The sequence below is a fragment of the Leguminivora glycinivorella genome, chromosome 13, assembly GCF_023078275.1.
Source record: "Leguminivora glycinivorella isolate SPB_JAAS2020 chromosome 13, LegGlyc_1.1, whole genome shotgun sequence".
Taxonomy (NCBI): Eukaryota; Metazoa; Arthropoda; class Insecta; order Lepidoptera; family Tortricidae; genus Leguminivora; species Leguminivora glycinivorella.
The window spans coordinates 4,501,000-4,521,146 of NC_062983.1; the positions used below are offsets into that span (position 1 = coordinate 4,501,000).

A 20,147-nucleotide genomic window follows, 5' to 3' on the forward strand; every position below is an offset into this window, starting at 1 on the left:
TTTTAGATACATTGCGGACTATTGAAATAAAATAATAACTATGCCAACTGATCAAAATAAAGCATTGTATAATCATCAAACTCGCATTCGAGATCTCCTAAATACCTTCTAAATCAGCCTGTCAAAGTCAGGCAACTTAGGTAATTAAACAAACCCGGCTATGAACTGCTGATTATTAAAAAAGTGTTTTGTCCTTTTCCCACAAATCCATAAGCCAACGTGACAGTTAAGACAAACGATTATTGACTAATTCAGGTTTATAAAAAGCGTTTATGAATAACGCCATTCGTCTAAAACTACAATTTTAATCAGCCCAAAGTGCCCAAGATTGTGTAAGGCTTATCCCACACGAAAAATAAACACTAAACAATTCGTACTAAGTGGAATGGTCCCATTGGAAGTGCCCAAACTTTCCGGTCCGGAGAACTTCAAAAAGAAAGTCAATTCCACACTAAAGTTCCGAAATTCCTTATTGCTCTAATCTTTATTGCGATAAAAGACAAACATCTAGTCAAGTTGAGAATAGTGTCGTGCTATGTTTGTTTATGGTTTCATTTTACTGATTTTTGTAGAATTATTTGATTTTACGGATTTGAATTTTAAAAGAGGATTTCTGCCTTTGCTAAGACTTGAACTCACGGCCTCTGGTCGGTACCTACTCCATGGTATAATATATGGTGGAAGATTTCGCTGCCTCGGTTGGCTTAGTAACTCAGTTGGCAGAACGCTGGAGTACAATTGTGGTGAAATTGGCAAGAGGTCGGTTTGGCAAAATATATCATTGTTATTTATTATTGTTATTGATCAGTTGGCGTAGAAACTCTAGGTCCATTGGGGTCCCAGCGCGAACAAGTTGTTCACAGAAATCGCGAAGCGTCTGGTTGAGGTAACTGGTGACCGAAGAGCTGGCGACTTCCTCGCACAACGTATCAGCATTGCGATACAGCGAGGAAATGTCGCCAGTATCCTTGGTACAATGCCTCAAGGGCCTATTTTAGACATTAGCTAGTTTTTAAGTTTAGTCTTTGTTTCTTATATATTAATATGTTTATCTTACTTTTAGTAGCAAGTGTAACGGGTATACTGTAACCGTTCTTGTGAATTAATAATAAATAAATAATAAATTATGTAAATAAATATAAATAATATATGAATAAATAATAATGATATATGATAATATATGATAAAATGAAATGAAATTAAATTTAAATTAAAACATTCTTATACAGATTGACTAAGGCCAACGGTACCTAAGCTCAAGAAGGCTTGTGTTGTGACGATATATATAATATATAAATGCTTATATACATAGAAAACATCCATGACTTAGGAACAAATATCGGTGCTCATCACACAAATAAATGCCCTTACCGGGATTCGAACCCGGGACCGCGGCGCAGCAGGCAGGGTCACTACTGATCGGTCGCGCCAGATCGCAGATGCGCCAGATCGGTCGTCAAAATATGTTCACGTAAATAAAGATTATTTCATTCTGCACCTAAAAAGGTTTACAGATACACACAACACTACAGTCGCCTTAAAATAAGGCCACGTAGTTGTAATAAATGTAGATTGAATGGGACGAGAGCGGCCGGGCGGCTCGAATCGGTCATAAGGGGCCGGAGTTGACAAGTTTGACGTAAGTGACATTCTTTAACAGCTGCTTCTTTGCCACTTGTGAGTGCAGCTGATGTTTATCACAGAAGTCTGAGCTGGAAATATTAGTCTTAAGACGATACAGGGGGGTCAATTCTCCATACAAATGATTTTTTCAAGACAGATTGTTATTATTTTTATATGTGTCGGACCGTTTTGATTTTTTTGATATTCTTATTTTTAAAGACGCTAGAGCAAATCAAAAATTTCCAAAAACGGCCTTATTGATTATTTATTTATTTATTTATTTATTATTCAAATAAGTTACACAGCATAACAGTAAAACCAAAGCACTGTGAAACTAAAAAATAAAAACAATAGGTATAAATATAGCACAACAGTAAAAATCAGACAAAAAAAAAAACAATATTCTATTTAGGCGACGAAAAAAGGTTTGGTATTCAAAATTGGTAACAATTAGCCAAAAAAACTAAACGGTCCGACACAGACAATCTCATCATCTGTCAATCATACATCAATAATCAAACATCAATAACAATTCAGATTTTTAAATTTCGTTACGATTGATTAAGTTTTGAAGGAGGAAACAGTCGAGAGCGGAACCTCGATTTTAAAGATTTTTTGAAATATCTTTTAACTGAGTAGTTGTGAATGGACAATTTTTTTTCGATAAATCTTAATAACACTGGTACAGTCAGCTGCAGAGAAAAGTAGACCCCCTTGCATACAAATTTGTATGCAGGGGGGTCTACTTTTCTCTGCAGCTGACTGTACATTTAACTAAAATTCCCAAATTGAAAGGGGCCTCCTTTCCCTTTTACCATTTTCGCTCCTGTAGCGTCTTAACAGCTGCTTTTTTGTCACTTGTGATGAAGTCCAGCTGAAGTTTATCACAGAAGTCGGAGCTGGAAATTTTAGTCTTAAGCTGTAGTTTCCTAAGATAGCGGTGCCGGTACGCACTTTCTTCGTACTAGCACAGATTATTAATACGTTACTATACTAACGTAACAGATCCTTCACTTGCCCGCAAAACGACAAATACCTACGCTTTATTTAACTAATACTAATAAGTTACTACGTAAAACTCAGAAGAATAGTAGGTACCTACCACGAGACTACACAGACGGGCGCGTGGCGCCCCTCGACCACTTGTTCATTCGAATGAACGGCTAGCGTGTAGGTACTAGGTACATAACCGAGCGAGCGAGTGACGTAGGCCTGGTACTAATACGAAGTATAGACGGACGCTCTAATACGGCACTGCTATATCCTAAGAAACCAGATCTTTTAGAGCCTATTTACATGACACTTGAGATTTGAGAGGTTCGTCTTTAAAATTCAAAATATGTAGTTACTGCCTTTATTTTTATCAGAAGCTATCAAAATTACGAATTCCACACAGAAAAGCCAATCAAATCAAATATATTTCCTATTATTCAAAGTGATATTAAGATTTCGGAATAGGTACGTTTTGACATATTTTTTGTATTGTATATTGAGTACTACTCAATATCACTAATAACAGTAATAACTTGTAAGATACAAATTTAATCAGCCATCCTGCCCATTACGCAATATAGTACTTAGCGAACCAAACACACTTTGATTAGGGTTTATGCTTGAGCTACGAGTATAATTATAATTAACGCAAACCAACCGCATGTCTAAATAGATTATTAAAGGCGCTATCACAATTGGCGAGTTGAAAGCGAGACGAGAGCTCAGCGAGTTCGCTGCCAGCCAAATGCACAAACGATTAGCTATCTCTATTGCTCTTCTATACTGGCGCGACAGAGCCAAACTGCGTTTCAATCGGCGTCTATCGTCACCGATTATCATTTCACCTAAGTCGGCTGCGCGTGAGTTTATGTATGGATGAATGATTCTAATGTTCCTTATTTGTCAACAGTTGTCAACGGATGGCAACACGACAACATCAACAGTGTCACTGCTGCCGAGCAAAGCAGACGCGGGCGCGAGACTTGCCTGCCGGGCATCAAACCCGGCAATGCCGCAGATATCGCCATTGGAAGACGGTTGGACGTTGGATATTCAGTGTAAGTGTTTATTCTAATATTACTTCTTTTCTTTTAAAATTAGGCTTATGGCCACAATCACATACTAGCTGAGGCGAAGACGAAGCGATCGCCCAGAGATATCATGAGTTGTGACGTCATGTCATACAGTAAAGTTCATCACTGTTTGTACGCCTATTGGCAAGACCATGGTGATTCTATGTATTTATTGTTATGCTCCATCATTGTATTTAGCCATGTTATACAGACAATAAATGATAAAATAATAAATAAATATTGGGGACATCTTACACAGATCAACTTAGCCCCAAACTAAGCAAAGCTTGTACTCGTACTATGGCTATGGGTGCTAAGCGACGATATACATACTTAAATAGATAAATACATACTTAAATACATAGAAAACATCCATGACTCAGGAACAAATGTCTGTGCTGATCACACAAATAAATGCCCTTACCGGGATTCGAACCCAGGACCGCGGCTTAGCAGGCAGCGTCACTGCCGACTGAGCCAGACCTGTCTTCAAAAAAAAAAAAAAAGTAAATCAATCGTGTCATTACTGACAAACAAGGCCGAGGGTGTCGAGAGCTTGCCTGTCGTTGCAATATGGCAATGCCGCAAATACCGTCTCTGGAAGACGATAGGACATGTTCGTCGTACTTGTTGAAACTTTCTCAGTTATCTAAAATACAATCAGCATTTTAAAAATATTAAATTAAAATACAATTACAATGCATTATTGTTTCATAATTTACTACTTATGTTTCCAACAAGCCGCTGCACTGTGCAAAAACATTTAATTAATTCGGTAATGCCATCAAACTTATGCTACGACATTATTCCCGGAATTTCGTTCAGTATTATATGTATGACTTTCCATTGCAAAAAGTACCTTATTTCGGTTGGCGCCTACGCTACTATTAATGATGCTTGAAAACTATTGTGTGTAATGTGATACACCATGGGGCGAAATGGAAAAAAAGCGGACATTTTTTAAAAACGTATTTAAAAATATATACTTGGGGACACGAAATTATACCTACACAAAATAATAATGTGGACAATTTTTTTTTTAAAAATGCCATATTTAAAGCAGAAAAAATGTGTTTTTCTTTTGTATGTGATATTAGTAAGAAATTTTTTTTTTTTTTTTTTTTTTTAGTATGAATAGGTAGACGTTTGACCACGATAACACCTGATGCTAAGTGATGATGCGGTCTACGGTGGATCACGCTTACCTATGAGATACCTATTTACTCTTGCTTTAAAGACCTTTCACCTCGAGACCTTTTGTTCATACTTTTGCTACTTGCTACTCACGATTAGTAGAAAACGTATGGAACTCTCAATAAACACTGATCATTATTTAAACACGCCAAATGTTAAGGCCCGACACATTTTTCCTTATGACACACTTACCCGTATTTGACCTTAGTGAATTTTCACATTATCTGATCCGATATCGGATGTCGACAGGATTTCAAAGGCAAAAATCAAAGATGGCGGCTAAAAAGATTCAAGAAAATAGACAATGACAAGACAAACCATGGAACACCTTATTAAAACTTATTTTTAACAAGCAGAAACGTCTGCTAACGATTCTAAACATTTTTATTTAAAGGAAAAAATGGAAAAATTTACGCTTCCGGCGGGACTTGAACCCGCATCATTTGCAATCCGTGCAAGGCTCTTAACCAATTGAGCTACAGAAGCCGCGCCGGACATCGCAAATCTTTCCATGCCTTTCCTTATGTACACACGTCTTGGGGTGACGTCTAGCGCCATCTACCGACAGACTATTACATCTTGTAACGGCACTGGAGTCTCAAGTTATATTGAGAATTCACCAGTAACAATGTGCTAACCCATACTAAATTTATTTTTAACAAGCAGAAACGTCTGCTAACGATTCTAAACATTTTTATATTAAAGGAAAAAATGGAAAAATTTACGCTTCCGGCGGGACTTGAACCCGCATCATTTGCAATCCGTGCAAGGCTCTTAACCAATTGAGCTACAGAAGCCGCGCCGGACATCGCAAATCTTTCCATGCCTTTCCTTATGTACACACGTCTTGGGGTGACGTCTAGCGCCATCTACCGACAGACTATTACATCTTGTAACGGCACTGGAGTCTCAAGTTATATTGAGAATTCACCAGTAACAATGTGCTAACCCATACTAAATTTATTTTTAACAAGCAGAAACGTCTGCTAACGATTCTAAACATTTTTATATTAAAGGAAAAAATGGAAAAATTTACGCTTCCGGCGGGACTTGAACCCGCATCATTTGCAATCCGTGCAAGGCTCTTAACCAATTGAGCTACAGAAGCAGAAGAATTTTTTCCTTTAATATAAAAATGTTATTAAAACTTGCCCAAGTTTCCTTTACGCAAGAACTGTCCACGACACCATATGCAGCAATCATAACACAAAGCCATTCAATTTACACGGACTTACTCAATAAGAAGAAACTCTTGAATCATTTTTAAAGTTCACCAAATACGTAATAGACAATTTAAAATCATTCAATAAATAGCCACAATACAGTAGTACACTACACTATAAACCAAACCTAAACAAAACGCACACTTCGTACCTATCTAATGACAATCGGCCGCCCGTACTCCTAGCGAGGACCGATTGACCCTCACCAAGCACTGAATTAAAAAAAAAAAGTGATATCGGTCCTACATCCGATATTAGATCGGACAAAGTGAAAACGCACTTACCTTTCCCCGTGGAACGGCACATTTTGTCACTACTATTTTATAACAATATAATAACTCATTAAGTGTCTGTTAATTAATCAATTTTCGATAATTGGACGCACATGTTCACGCTGTACAACCTTGCCACGGCAATACGTAGGCAATTTTACTCACATCAATAGTTGTGTTAATTAGCAATAAAGAAGCTTCGTAATTAATATTAATTATATTATAGATACTATCATTATTATTCCCTGTGTGGGAACAGGCTAAGAATAATACACACCTACACAATGGCCACAGAATATACCTCTAGAGGTATAATAAGTACAGCATCCGTAGCCGAATAGCATTTCTGCGACGCGAAACGCCACCGAAACGCCGCAGAAATTTAGTCTGGCTCTGTCGCTCGAATACGCAAGAGCGATTACCTCATGCCAAAATGCAACACACATAAATGACAAAATAAACGACATTCTTAATAATATTTCAAACTGGATGCACGACACAGACCAACCCCTATAGACATCCATTACAAGACGACTCGCGGTCGCCAGCCTTCCTAGTATTTGCACTGATATAAGCGCGGGCGCTCGCCGTGCCCGATCAGTATCGACCAAGTAACAGACCCGAAAGCAGCGCGTGTTTTTCGCACTAAAAAATTGGAAAAGGGTATTTTGATGCCTTAAAGATATCCACCTGTGTGGAAAGGTAACAAGAAGCTCAAATTTAAAAACAGACGGCATTACATTCCACAAATAAGTCATATTTATAATTTATTCAGAGCCGGCATAGGTCAACTTACATTGGCCACTTACGCGTCAGTAGAGGGACAGTCATACTTCTGTCCCTTTTCATCTGGCGCGACTGCCCGCCGTCCTTGAAACGGCCAATCACAGCGCGCTTAACACATTCCCCGCCCGTTCCTCGCACCCCAAACACTGGTGACTCGTATCGCGAACAAAATATACATTATTGCTACTCTATAGGAGGTTCTCTGTGATGCACGATCATCACCTCGAAATCAACTATCAAAAAACGAAACTAATGACATTTCACCCTTCCCAGAAAAACCCATTAACTATTAATTACAGCCACAACTCTTTAAAGCTAGAAGTAGCTGATACATTTACACTACTCGGAATAGTCATAGCAAATAGATAGTCATATAATCTGGAAATCACACGTTAAACACATTAAAAATATTTAAACTCGCGAAATTCACATATGAATTTAGGGAAATAAAGAAAACCACTGATTTTAAAACAGCACTGGCTGCATATTACGCATATAGTTATTCCTGGCTCTCTTATGGTATCATTTTATGAGGCAACAGTACAGATGGTCTCTCCCTTTTCACATCGCAAAAAAATCTTATCCGCATACTTGTAAACATAAAACAAACTGATAGTTGTAAACCTTACTTTATAAAACACTAAATACTTACCGTACCTAGCAATACATCTTAGAAACATGCAAATTTGTTCGCAAACACTCCGAGCTATATACCAGACGTGAGGAAATACAGCAAACTTATAAGTTAAGAAATAATACTAACTTAATGCCACCAACCTCCCGATTAAAACTCCATTCTTCCGGCCCTTTATCAATGTCCACAAAAATTTATAATAAACTTCCAGAAAAAACAAAGAAAGAAAAATAAGAATACCAGCTATTTATACGCAAATTAAAAGATATGCTTACGAACTAAAGTTTTTATTCAGTTAAAGAATACTTAGACAATAAGTGCTAAAATAATTTTAAGAAAATGATTATTACATTGTATTAGAATTAAGTTAGATTAAAAAATTGCTGTGCCCTTTCAGGGCTCATGTTTGGAACATTCATTGTTATAAATTTATACCTATTTATACAACATGATTGCAAATAAAGAACTTGAACTTGAACTTGATAGAGATAGATAGCAAAGAAAGAAATATTATCGTGAGCGTTTGTTCATTCGGCTACGCACACAGGTGCTCATACCATGGCGATTAAATATTTGAAAGAGGCGCGTTTCTACGCACACAGTCTAAGCTTAGCTAGTAGCTAAACGCGTAACATGCTTTTATGACGTCGCGTTTTTGACAGACGATAACTTGGTCACACTTACCCGTATTGACCTTAGTAAATTCAACCCGGAAAACTGATAAAACTGGTGAAAACTTCAAATTTTAAATACCTTTGTTAAAGATACGAGTACTTATTACATATGAGCGCCAATATTTTAATCAGGAAATTCTTTTATCCGTGCTCTCGACCGCTTAAACTCTTTGTACATATCTCTTTTGAGTACCTCCACAAAGGAAAGTAAATAAAGCACCGCCCATTTCATTAATATCTGAAGGGTATGATTTAAAAATAAATCATATTTATAAATTTAAAAATGTGAAATTGCTGCCTTTAACCACAGTATAATAAAGAATACTACCGTACTCGTACAGTACGGCCAATCCCTTTCCCCGCTGAAAGTGCCGCCCACCCGCTCTCGCTTACGCCGTGTCTTGCGTGGGCGACGGTCGCGCGACCGTCGCGCGACCGTCGCCGTCGCGTCTTATACTTCCATATCGATAAGGTTTGATTTCGTATGCGTTTGCGTCGCCCACGCAAGCCACGGCGTTACCTCACAGTTACCGCCTGTCAAAAACACGACCAGTCGACGTGTCATATCTCACTCATACAAGCATGGTACGCGTTCAAATACACGAGTTTAGAATGTGTGCGTAGGAACGCGCCTCTTTCATTATAATTGATCGCCATTGTCCGAGGTGTGCTTGAACTCAGAAAAACAATTTTGCGTGGTCAATTCTCTGTTAATATTTTTATTCATTTTCATCATGTTTACTCAATAAGTGTGCGATTTCAAGGAAGCTATCGGAAGTTATAAAAAAACGAGTTGCCTTTGGCTAGTCTGTGGCCAAGAGTAAGCCCATTTAGGTATAAAAAAAAAGACTCGACGGAGTTACAAATCTTTTTGTACCGAAATTAACTTATCCCTTCAAAAAACATAAATGTGAAATGAGAGCCAAGTTCAATAACATGATATATGCCTTGGTTGTTCACTTCAACGAAAAAAGAAGTGATATCTTAATGGGTGCCAAGTTCAATGGTCAATCCTGAAATTTATTTATAGCAACATAAAATACTTTTATTATGGGCACAATGCCGAAATCGCGAAAAAAAAAATTTGGCTGTTCCATAGAAATGAGCGGTATCATGACAGTCTAAATGGTGACAACCGTTTGAGATGTGTTTATGAAATTTGGAGCACATATGTATCTCGCAAGTGTCAATATATAAGCCAAATTTGACACGTTTATGTAAAATAGTTTTTGAGTTATGAGGGGGTCAAATGTGGCTCCAAATGGTTCGTGTAATATTACACACGGTGCTGCTCGCCAGTTCTTTTACTTGAACTTGGCTTGACACGCTACCGCTTGTCTAGATTTTTGTCTCTTTCTGCGAGGAGACATCGTTTGTAACTTGGGGCGTCATAATAATGCAAACTGGTGTCTTTTTAAATCACTCAGGGAAGCCGTCACGTATTTATTCTCGTTTGCAATATTTGACACATAATAATAGTAAAATAATTATAGGACATTCTTACACAGATTGACTGAGGCCCACGGTAAGCTCAAGAAGGCTTGTGCTCATAACACAAATAAATGCCCTTACCGGGATTCAAACCCGGGACCGCAGGCCGCGGCGCAGCAGGCAGGTTCACTAATACCGACTGCGCCAGACCGGTCGTCAAACTCATGCCCCATGTTTCTTTATTCTTATTTCTTCCTTGATATGAATCCAATAATGAATTTTATTTATTATTCACAGACATCCCTGAGACTACAGTTCGACTTGGGACCAATCTTGATCCTACCAACATCAGGGAAGGCTCTGACGTGTATTTTGACTGCATCATCAAGGCACATCCCTACGTTTACAAAGTAGAATGGAGGCATAATGTAAGTAAATTAAGATCATGATTTTTAGGGTTCCATAATCTACTAGGAACCCTTATAGTTTCGCCATGTCTGTCTGTCCGTCCGTCCGTCCGTCCGTCCGCGGATAATCTCAGTAACCGTTAGCACTATAAAGCTGAAATTTGGTACCAATATGTATATCAATCACGCCAACAAAGTGCAAAAATAAAAAATGGAAAAAAATGTTTTATTAGGGTACCCCCCCCTACATGTGAAGTGGGGGCTGATATTTTTTTTCATTCCAACCCCAACGTGTGATATATTGTTGGATAGGTATTCAAAAATGAATAAGGGTTTACTAAGATCGTTTTTAGGGTTCCGTACCTCAAAAGGAAAAAACGGAACCCTTATAGGATCACTTTGTTGTCCGTCTGTCCGTCCGTCCGTCCGTCTGTCAAGACCCTTTTTCTCAGGAACGCGTGGAGGTATGAAGCTGAAATTTATATCAATTACTCAGGTCTACTGTCCCTTGAAGCTGTGAAAAAATCAAACTTCTAAGCCAACGCAATCAAAAGATACAGCCGTTTATGCCGCAAATTTTCGACACTTGCAAGGGAATCAAAACCTACAGGGTGCTTCCCGTGAACTCAGAATCTTGAAATTTGGTACGAAGCAACGTCTTATAGCATAGATAAAGGAAAAATTACGAAAACTATAAATTTTTAGTTACATCACATAATATATTTTTTTTTATTAATTTTAACCTTACTACCCATTTCCTCATAAACGCGTAGAGGTATTAAATTGAAATTCATACCAAATACTCAGGTCTATAATACCTTTAAGCTGTAACAAAATCAAACTTCTATGTCAACGCAATCAAAAGAAACAGCAATTTAAGCTGCATATTTTGAAACTCGCAAGTACTCGCAAGGGAATCAAAACCTAAAGGGTACTTCCAGTCGACCTAGAATCTTGAAATTTGGCATGAAGCAACGTTTTATAGCACACATAAAGGAAAAATTCCGAAAACCTTAAATTTTTAGTTACATTACAAAATATATATTTTTTAATAAATATAAACTTATTACTTTTTTCCTCATGAACGCGTAGAGCTATCAAGTTGAAATTCATATCAAATGCAGGTTTGTACGGAACCCTCGGTGCGCGAGTCCGACTCGCACTTGGCCGGTTTTTTGATGATATTAATATTTTCGGAAATAGTCGCTCCTAAAGGAAAAAAAAGTGCGCCCCCCCCTCTAACTTTTGAACCATATGTTTCAAAAATATGAAAAAAATCACAAAAGTAGAACTTTATAAAGACTTTCTAGGAAAATTGTTTTGAACTTAATAGGTTCAGTAGTTTTTGAGAAAAATACGGAAAACTACGGAACCCTACACTGAGCGTGGCCCGACACGCTCTTGGCCGGTTTTTTTTAAATATTTTTTTAATAAAATTGTGATTTATAGCCGTTGGATTTTCTAAAATTTAAAGCATAACCGTGGTGTTATTCAATTTTGCACACTTTTCGGTTTCTATTCAAGTATGACCGATATTATCGAAAATTAAGTGAAAACGAGTATTATAACCTTTTGGGACAAATGTAACTGGTCCATTTTTTCCATGTTTTACAATATTTACATTATTAAATAGAGTGTCCACCGGTTATAATTATATGGTAGGCGTGTTCATGTAGAACTCATCATAGTGTAATAATGAAAAAAAATAATGGATTAGTTACAATGGCCCCCAGTCGAGATTTGCCTCGCTGTACCTTAATTGATTTTTCATTTTTTTTTTATTTTGTGTTTATGTTTGTTTGTATTATTTTTTTATTTTATGTATATTAATGTTTGTGGTTAGTCCTAATTAATATAATCTTTTCCACCAGGTTTTTGTTTATAAAAAATCCTTTACCCTGACCTAACATTATTTTAGACTACAGCATCACTTTGACTCGTCATCATATTTCAGAGCAAGACCCTCCTCCACAACATCGGCCAAGGCATCATCATCAGCAACCACTCCCTAGTCCTCCAAGGAGTCGGGAGAAGAACCGCTGGCAACTATACCTGTGTCGGCTTCAACGCTGAAGGCGATGGCGAGAGCAAGCCCTTCTCCTTGGATGTGCTTTGTAAGTAGCAAGGATTTTTTTTATACCACGTCGGTGACAAACAGGTATACGGTCCGCTTGATGGAAAGCGGTCACCGTTACCTATGAACGCCTGCAACTCAAGGGGTGTATCACTTGTACACTCCTTTTACACTTTACACTTTTACACGTACACTCCTTTTTTGAAGAACCCCATACTGTAGTTCATCGGGAATACCTCGGCAGGGAGCTCATTCCACAGCCGGAGCATCCGCGGGAGGAAATTCCTCTGAAACCGCACGGTGCGCGACCAATTCCAAGTGTGTGGATGAGCGCCCTCACGATGGCGAGCGGTGCGATGATGAAAAGTGGACGTTGGCATCATGTCAAACAGTTCCTCAGAACACAACCCATTGTACAGGCGATAGAACATGCAATAAGGAGGCGAAGAGTCTCCTTAGACTTAAGGGTTCAATACCGCCTGCAATTATTTATATAGGATTTACGTACTTTATTATGTACTAAGAATCGTACCTGCCTCAATTTTTTTACGCCACCTATTAAATACTATCATAACTACACTGATGATGCATACAAATTTATTTATTTTTCAAATTAATTTATAAAGAAATATGTCATTTGTTCTTATAAAAAATAAAAACACGCAAAATATTTGGGGAAAATATGATTTTGGCCACTTCCAGGCTGCGACACAGTGCACATCTAGTTTTAAGTCTAAAAGGCCCACGCATTTCAGGGGTGCGTTTTTTTGTATAGGTTTTGTCAGTTCAGTTTTAAGGGACCCCCCACAACTAGCGTCGCGTCCGGCCAACTGTATGGGCAAAGCCTTTTTCCATACAGTTGGCCCGACGCGACGCTCGCGAGACGCTAGATGTGGGGGGACCCTAATATCATTCTTGGTAAGTAGTATATGACCAGGGATCGGAACCCGTTCCCAAATACCATTTGATATCGTTCTTAAACCGTTACCTATAAATTTTGTTCAATGGGAACAAAATAATTTCGGTTACGGTTCTTATATCGTTCCCTAAACGAACGGTTCATTATAAATTTTGTTCAGTGGGAACAAAATAATTTCGGTTTCGGTTCTTATTTCGTTCCCTCAAAGAACAGTTCCTTACAGTAACGTTTAAATGAACGAACAGAATTTTAGCGTTCCTAAAACCAATATTATTTCGTTCCGAGCCGCGCGGGAGTAGGTATAGCGACTGTAGCGAGCGCCAGAGCCGAACGTTTTCGCCGACGCACGAGCCGCCTTTCGCTGTCTCTTTTTCACACGAAGTTCATGTATATTTCTGTTTCGGTTAGCCGGCCGGCCGCGGCCGGCAATGAAGGTGAAGGTAGGTTGTTTGTTTTGTTTACTTCATTTACTTGAGTTGCAACTTTCGGCGTATAAACAGCGAACGTGCAGTGATAGTGTATGCTTGATATTGAAACTATTAGGATAGGAAGAAACAGCATAGAATATACACCATGTATAAAGGGCGGCAAATTTTAAAATTGTAGGGCTCACCGGCCAATTGTCTTCATAAAACCTGTCTACTTAAAGTTTCACGTTAACGGAATCATTAAAGGATTAAGACGATACAGGAGGCAAGCACGAATTCAGATTTTTAGGTCTTTATCGCCGTCGCGTTGACGGGGGCGGAACCCACAGAGAGGCCCTGTATACTAAAGTTGTGTGTGCGCGTGGCGCACGCACACAGACGCGTACGCCGGCGGCGCAAGTACTCGCGCTCGAGCCGACCGGCGCCCGCAATCGCTCTCTATAGTCTCTATCTATATTTTTCTAGTTTTGGACTTCTGATTTGCGTATAGTTTTGGACTCCGTGAAGTATACTCGTACTGATTTGAATAGAATGCAAAATTTGTCATATTTTAGGTATTCTAAATATTATTCCTTACCTTATACATAATGTAATTATCTTAAAAGGAATCATGATACCGAAATAAAGTTATTCGGTATGTAAAAAACTAAAGCCTTTTCGATGTCAAAAAGAAAGTTTAAAATAATTTTGTGATAAAGTAAATATTTTCTGAAAGGATTGGGTTATACCTAGGGATTGCAATAATATAAAATCCGGATTTTCGGATTATTTTTAGGGCAAAGTCCGAACTCCGGATTAAATCCGGATCTTTTTTAGTAACTAAAGCCTGACAAGTTTTTATTTGACCCTGGAAGAGTGTCGCTACAAATCGTTTTCATATGGCAATAATGTGCCGACGTCATGTATAATCGGGACAGCGAGTACTGGGTTTCGTTTCGCGTTAATATTTGTAGAAAATTAAAGCATGGTTTTAGAGAATGACAATTTAATAAGCTAGGTTTGAAGACTTGCTACTTCCACACAGCCTAAAATTCATGAAGCTTGTGCCTGTATCGAAGTCGTCGATGTTTATTTTCTTCTTACGTGGGACCTTGTTTTGTACTGGTGGCGATGATGAAACGGCCTCCTTATTTCTTTAAATATTTTTCACGGCAGAGCTAAATACAGACACCATAAATAAGAACAAAAAATATATTAAGCTAAATCGAAACCAACTAATCATTGCATGAGAACATTATTAGGGTGCCCGCCCCCCTACACGTAAAGTGGGGAGAGATTTTTTTTTCATTTCAACCCTGACGTGTGATATACCTATTGTTGGATAGGTATTAAAAAATGAATAGGGGTTTACTACTAACATTTTTTGATATTGTTAATTTTTTCGGAAATAATCGCTCGGAAATGTATGGGACATTTCAGAGGTAAACTTTTGTATGGGCTTTGTCAGTCCCGGTATCTATCGTCCTTGATATTAGGCAAGTCAATGTGCACCTCTAACGACTCTTACGCAATTAAAGGTGAGGAAACAGTCTCAGCTGTTGCCATTAGATTTGGTGAAAATAACATTGATCGCGTTGGATATGGTAAGTATGGTTAAGAAACTAAAGCCTGACCAGAAATATAAATAACTATTGTCAGGCAGGAGTGCGCTGTTATTCTGATGTATGGAGTGACAGTTCAGTATAGTATGATGACTATGAAGAAAATAGTTTTAATGAAATTCCGCTACATGGCGCATAGTCATATATTTCTGGTCATGCTTTACATGTGTATAAAATAAAACAAAACTTATGAATCTTATTATATAATCTTTCCAGTAATTGCCTATGGGAAAATAACATTGTAGTTACCACTGGTAACAACTTAGTGGTAACTCTGACTAGTGGAATAACCCTTATTTTATAACGATATTTCACTAACGAATGTACCAAAATATGATTGACTTTTACACTGAAGCTATAATTATGATAGAGTACACATAATCTTGATACACATTTAATAATATTTTTCTATTTTATTTTCGAGATCTTCTAAACAAGCCCGTAAATTCTCTTCGGGAACTTGTTCTAACTTTTTCTTATAACGACTGCAACTATATTACGCTTGCATGAACAAGGGCACATCGCGTCCGGTTCCGGTTCACTATAAATGGATTGCATGGGTTGTGCTCTCTCAAGGACTGCATCTTGGTCCTTAAAAACATTTAAAAACATATCACTATTACAAATTCACACAGATTAAGTAACACACATATTTATACAAATTAGTGCAGATTATATTTTATACAGCTTTCTCACACTATAAGCACTTACATCCAACTCAAGGTCATCAGAATCGCTTGGATATGGGGTAGTTTTTTCTCTATATATATTTTTTTGAAGGCTAGATCTTCATCATCTATGTCAAAGCTTTTATCTGCAATAAAAATATCTTATTTATTTTGCATAATGTACTTACATTTCTAGAAAATTATTACAATAAGTTACAAGCTTTTGAGAATTGGGCCCTTGGTGTATCTACATGGAATACACAACTGTAGTTGGCGAGTGTATTAGTGTCTACACTGTCTACAGACGACCAAACCGACCAAGGTCCAACAAGTACGGGATTGTAAGAGCGGGAGAGCTACGTCAACCGGGGTGGCTTTAGGAAAATTTGGGGTTACTTTGATGGTATTTGAACGGCTTTAAAATTAACATCATTCATTATTTACTGAAACTGTTCATGTAATTAGTAGATAGATAATAGATCAATAAATATTCTTGTAAATCTACCATAGAAAATCGCGAATTTACTTACAGTATGACTTTAAAACTAAATTTTCAAAGTCACCCCTGCGTTTTAAAGCCACCCCGGTTGACCGTATAAGGCTTTCTCATTTTTTTACAAATAACTGCGTCCCTAATTGACATATGTCGGTACGGTCGCCTGTAAGTACCTACTTTAGGAGTGACACCGAATAGGGCTTGTATTGTAATCCGGATATATCCGCTGATTTTGAAATTCGGATAATTTGCACGTTAAAATCCGGATAAAACGAATAATTCGAATATTGTGAATGACAGAAATACCATTGCAATTTTTAAGAAGCTCATTTGGAAAACAAATTTTAAAGTAAAATTAACACATTTACGATATTAAAGCGATTTATATCAAAAATTACTCCTTGAGTGTGCCACTATTATTAATTATTGTTATTTAATAATAGTCATACTAGTTATGAAAAGAAAGCTGCACTTTTGGATGGAAGCAAGTCGCTTTGCATGGTGATAGTAGACATCATAGTAAACGATTTTTTCCGAGGATATCGAAATTTCATCCCTTAAGAAGCCGAGCGTAGCGAGGTGTTTTATGAAAATGAAAAAAATTCTATCTTTTTATTGTATCGTCCGATTTTGACAAAACGTATCTCAAATGAAAGGTATTAATTTGTGTAATTAAAAAAAAATACAAAGAAAAAAATTTAAAATAAAAGTAAGAAAAAAATAAAAAAAGTAAATTTCCGTCTCGCACTGAATAACTTCAAAGAATGACAGACAAAATGTACAATGTCGATATACAAGTTTTTTTTTTAATCGAAGACAGATAAATTTTTAGTTGAAAACTGAAGACCGCATCGAAATCAGATCAGCATTTTTTAAGATACAAGTTGCCAAAGTTGGGAAAGATCGCTTTAAATGGCCACTTTGAAATTCCTTTGCCAGAAAGTCAGAAATAATATGTTTTTCGGACACAGAAAAATACATAGTAACAGTACACATCAAAATAAAATTAAAAATTCCGAGAATATTATAATTTCATCCCTTAGAACGACGAGCGTAGCGAGGTCGGTTACGAAAACCGAAAAAAAAATCTCATTTTTTTGTACGTCGTCCGATTTTGACAAAACATGTTTTATTTGAAAGGTATTACTTTATGTAACTTAAAAAAATATTGAAAAAAATTGGAAAAAAATGTAAGATTTAAAAAAAAAACCTTAATTTTCGTATCACACTGAATAACCGCAAAAAACGGTAGACACGGTGTATAATTTCGATATATGATTTTTTTAAATTAAAGACAAATAAATGTATGATTATAAACTAAAAACCGAATCGAAATCGAATCAGTAGTTTTTAAGATGCAATTTGTCAAAGTTGGCTTAGTTTGTTTATATGGTCGCTTATAAATTCCTTAGCCAGAAAGTCAGAAACATTATATTTTTCTCACAGTTAAAAGTATGCATAGGTAATAGACATCATAATAAACAATTTTTTACGAGGATATAAAAAATTCATCCCTTGGAAAGCCGAGCGTAGCGATGTCTGTTACGAAAAACAAAAAAAAGGCAGTTTTTTTTATTGGATCGTCTTTGTAAGGGTTTCTAAGGAATGAAATTTTTATATCCTTGTAAAAAAATGTTTATAATGATGTCTATTACCTATGCATACTTTTAACTGTAAGAAAAATATAATGTTTCTGACTTTCTGGCTAAGGAATTTATATTATAACTATTATAAGCGACCATATAAACAAACTAAGCCAACTTTGACAACTTGCATCTTAAAAACTACTGATTCGATTTCGATTCGGTTTTTAGTTTATAATCATGCATTTATTTGTCTTTAATTTAAAAAAATCATATATCGAAATTATACACCGTGTCTACCGTTTTTTTGCGGTTATTCAGTGTGATACGAAAATTAAGGTTTTTTTTTTAAATCTTACATTTTTTTCCAATTTTTTTCAATATTTTTTTTAAGTTACATAAAGTAATACCTTTCAAATGAAACATGTTTTGTCAAAATCGGACAACGTACAAAAAAATGAGATTATTTTTTCGGTTTTCGTAACCGACCTCGCTACGCTCGTCGTTCTAAGGGATGAAATTATAATATCCTCGGAATTTTTAATTTTAGTTTGATGTGTACTGTTACTATGTATTTTTCTGTGTCAGAAAAACATGTTATTTCTGACTTTCTGGCAAAGGAATTTCAAAGTGGCCATATAAAGCGATCTTTCCCAACTTTGGCAACTTGTATCTTAAAAAATGCTGATCTGATTTCGATGCGGTCTTCAGTTTTCAACTAAAAATTTATCTGTCTTCGATTAAAAAAAACTTGTATATCGACATTGTACATTTTGTCTGTCATTCTTTGAAGTTATTCAGTGCGAGACGGAAATTTACTTTTTTTATTTTTTTCTTACTTTTCTTTTAAATTTTTTTCTTTGTATTTTTTTTAAATTACACAAATTAATACCTTTCATTTGAGATACGTTTTGTCAAAATCGGACGATACAATAAAAAGATAGAATTTTTTTCATTTTCATAAAACACCTCGCTACGCTCGGCTTCCTAAGAGATGAAATTTCGATATCCTCGGAAAAAATCGTTTACTATAATGTCTACTATCACCATGCAAAGCGGCTTGCTTCCATCCAAAAGTGCAGCTTTTGGCAAAAATTCTCCATAACAAGTATGACTATAAGTAAATAAATAATAAACAAAAATATTGGGGGACATCTTACATAGATCAACCTAGCCCCAAACTAAGCAAAGCTTGTACTATGGGTGCTAGGCGACGATACGAATACATACTTATATAGATAAATACATACTTATATACACAGAAAACATCCAAGACTCAGGAACAAATATCTATGCTCATCACACAAATAAATGCCCTTACCGGGATTCGAATCCGCCGGGACCGCGGCTTAGCAGGCAGGGTTTTTTTCATGAATATTTGTGGATAATCTCATGTAAATGTATATCAATTTAACTCAATCAATCAAGTGACACTGAGTACCGTATCAAACGCTGCACTTTCATTATTGTTAGCATCCGAATACATTATAAATAAATAAATAAATTGCAAACAGAACTAAAACTGTTCAAATTTTCTGACAAAAAGAAGTCTTCTATGTATCCCGCGGCGGAAGACCTATTTAGTATTGAACTGCAGAACAAGATGAAGTAGTTAAGCAGATACGCTTTTACATTTTATCCTTTCAAAATAGGTTGCAAGTGTTGCAACACCAAAACTTTTTCGCTGTATACGTAACGTAAGGCCCTCTGGCTAAGAACGTCTACCCGAGAGTCCCAAGTGTAACTGGAATGGAGTCACGAAGTCATCAAAGATAAGAGGTGAAAATTATTAGAGAGAAAGATCATTCAGCCTTGTTATTTAACAAAGCTAAATGGTGTTTGTAATATGTCATAGTTCTTTTTGCATTTGAATAAATCGGCAATGAAAACCTCGTAAATGCAATCTGATATTTAAACAAGGAGTAGGTAGGTAATACCTTTTTTAGGTAATATTCGATCTAAACGATCACAACATGACGTTTTGCCTCATATGGCAATCAGATTATGTCTCTAGCATTAAAATTCATTAATATCAAATATTAGTCAAAATTACATAAAAATAAAATCA

General features: G+C 36.6%; 1 protein-coding gene across 1 annotated transcript in view; it reads left to right on the plus strand.

Moving 5' to 3' along the window:
* LOC125232686 (kin of IRRE-like protein 3) overlaps nt 1–20,147 on the plus strand; it is an 83,982-nt gene that overhangs the window by 52,059 nt on the left and 11,776 nt on the right. The window contains exons 7-9 of the mRNA XM_048138441.1: nt 3,527–3,674; nt 10,201–10,331; nt 12,265–12,424. Coding sequence (XP_047994398.1) covers nt 3,527–3,674; nt 10,201–10,331; nt 12,265–12,424 — 439 coding nt within the window. The remainder of the gene's footprint in view (nt 1–3,526; nt 3,675–10,200; nt 10,332–12,264; nt 12,425–20,147) is intronic.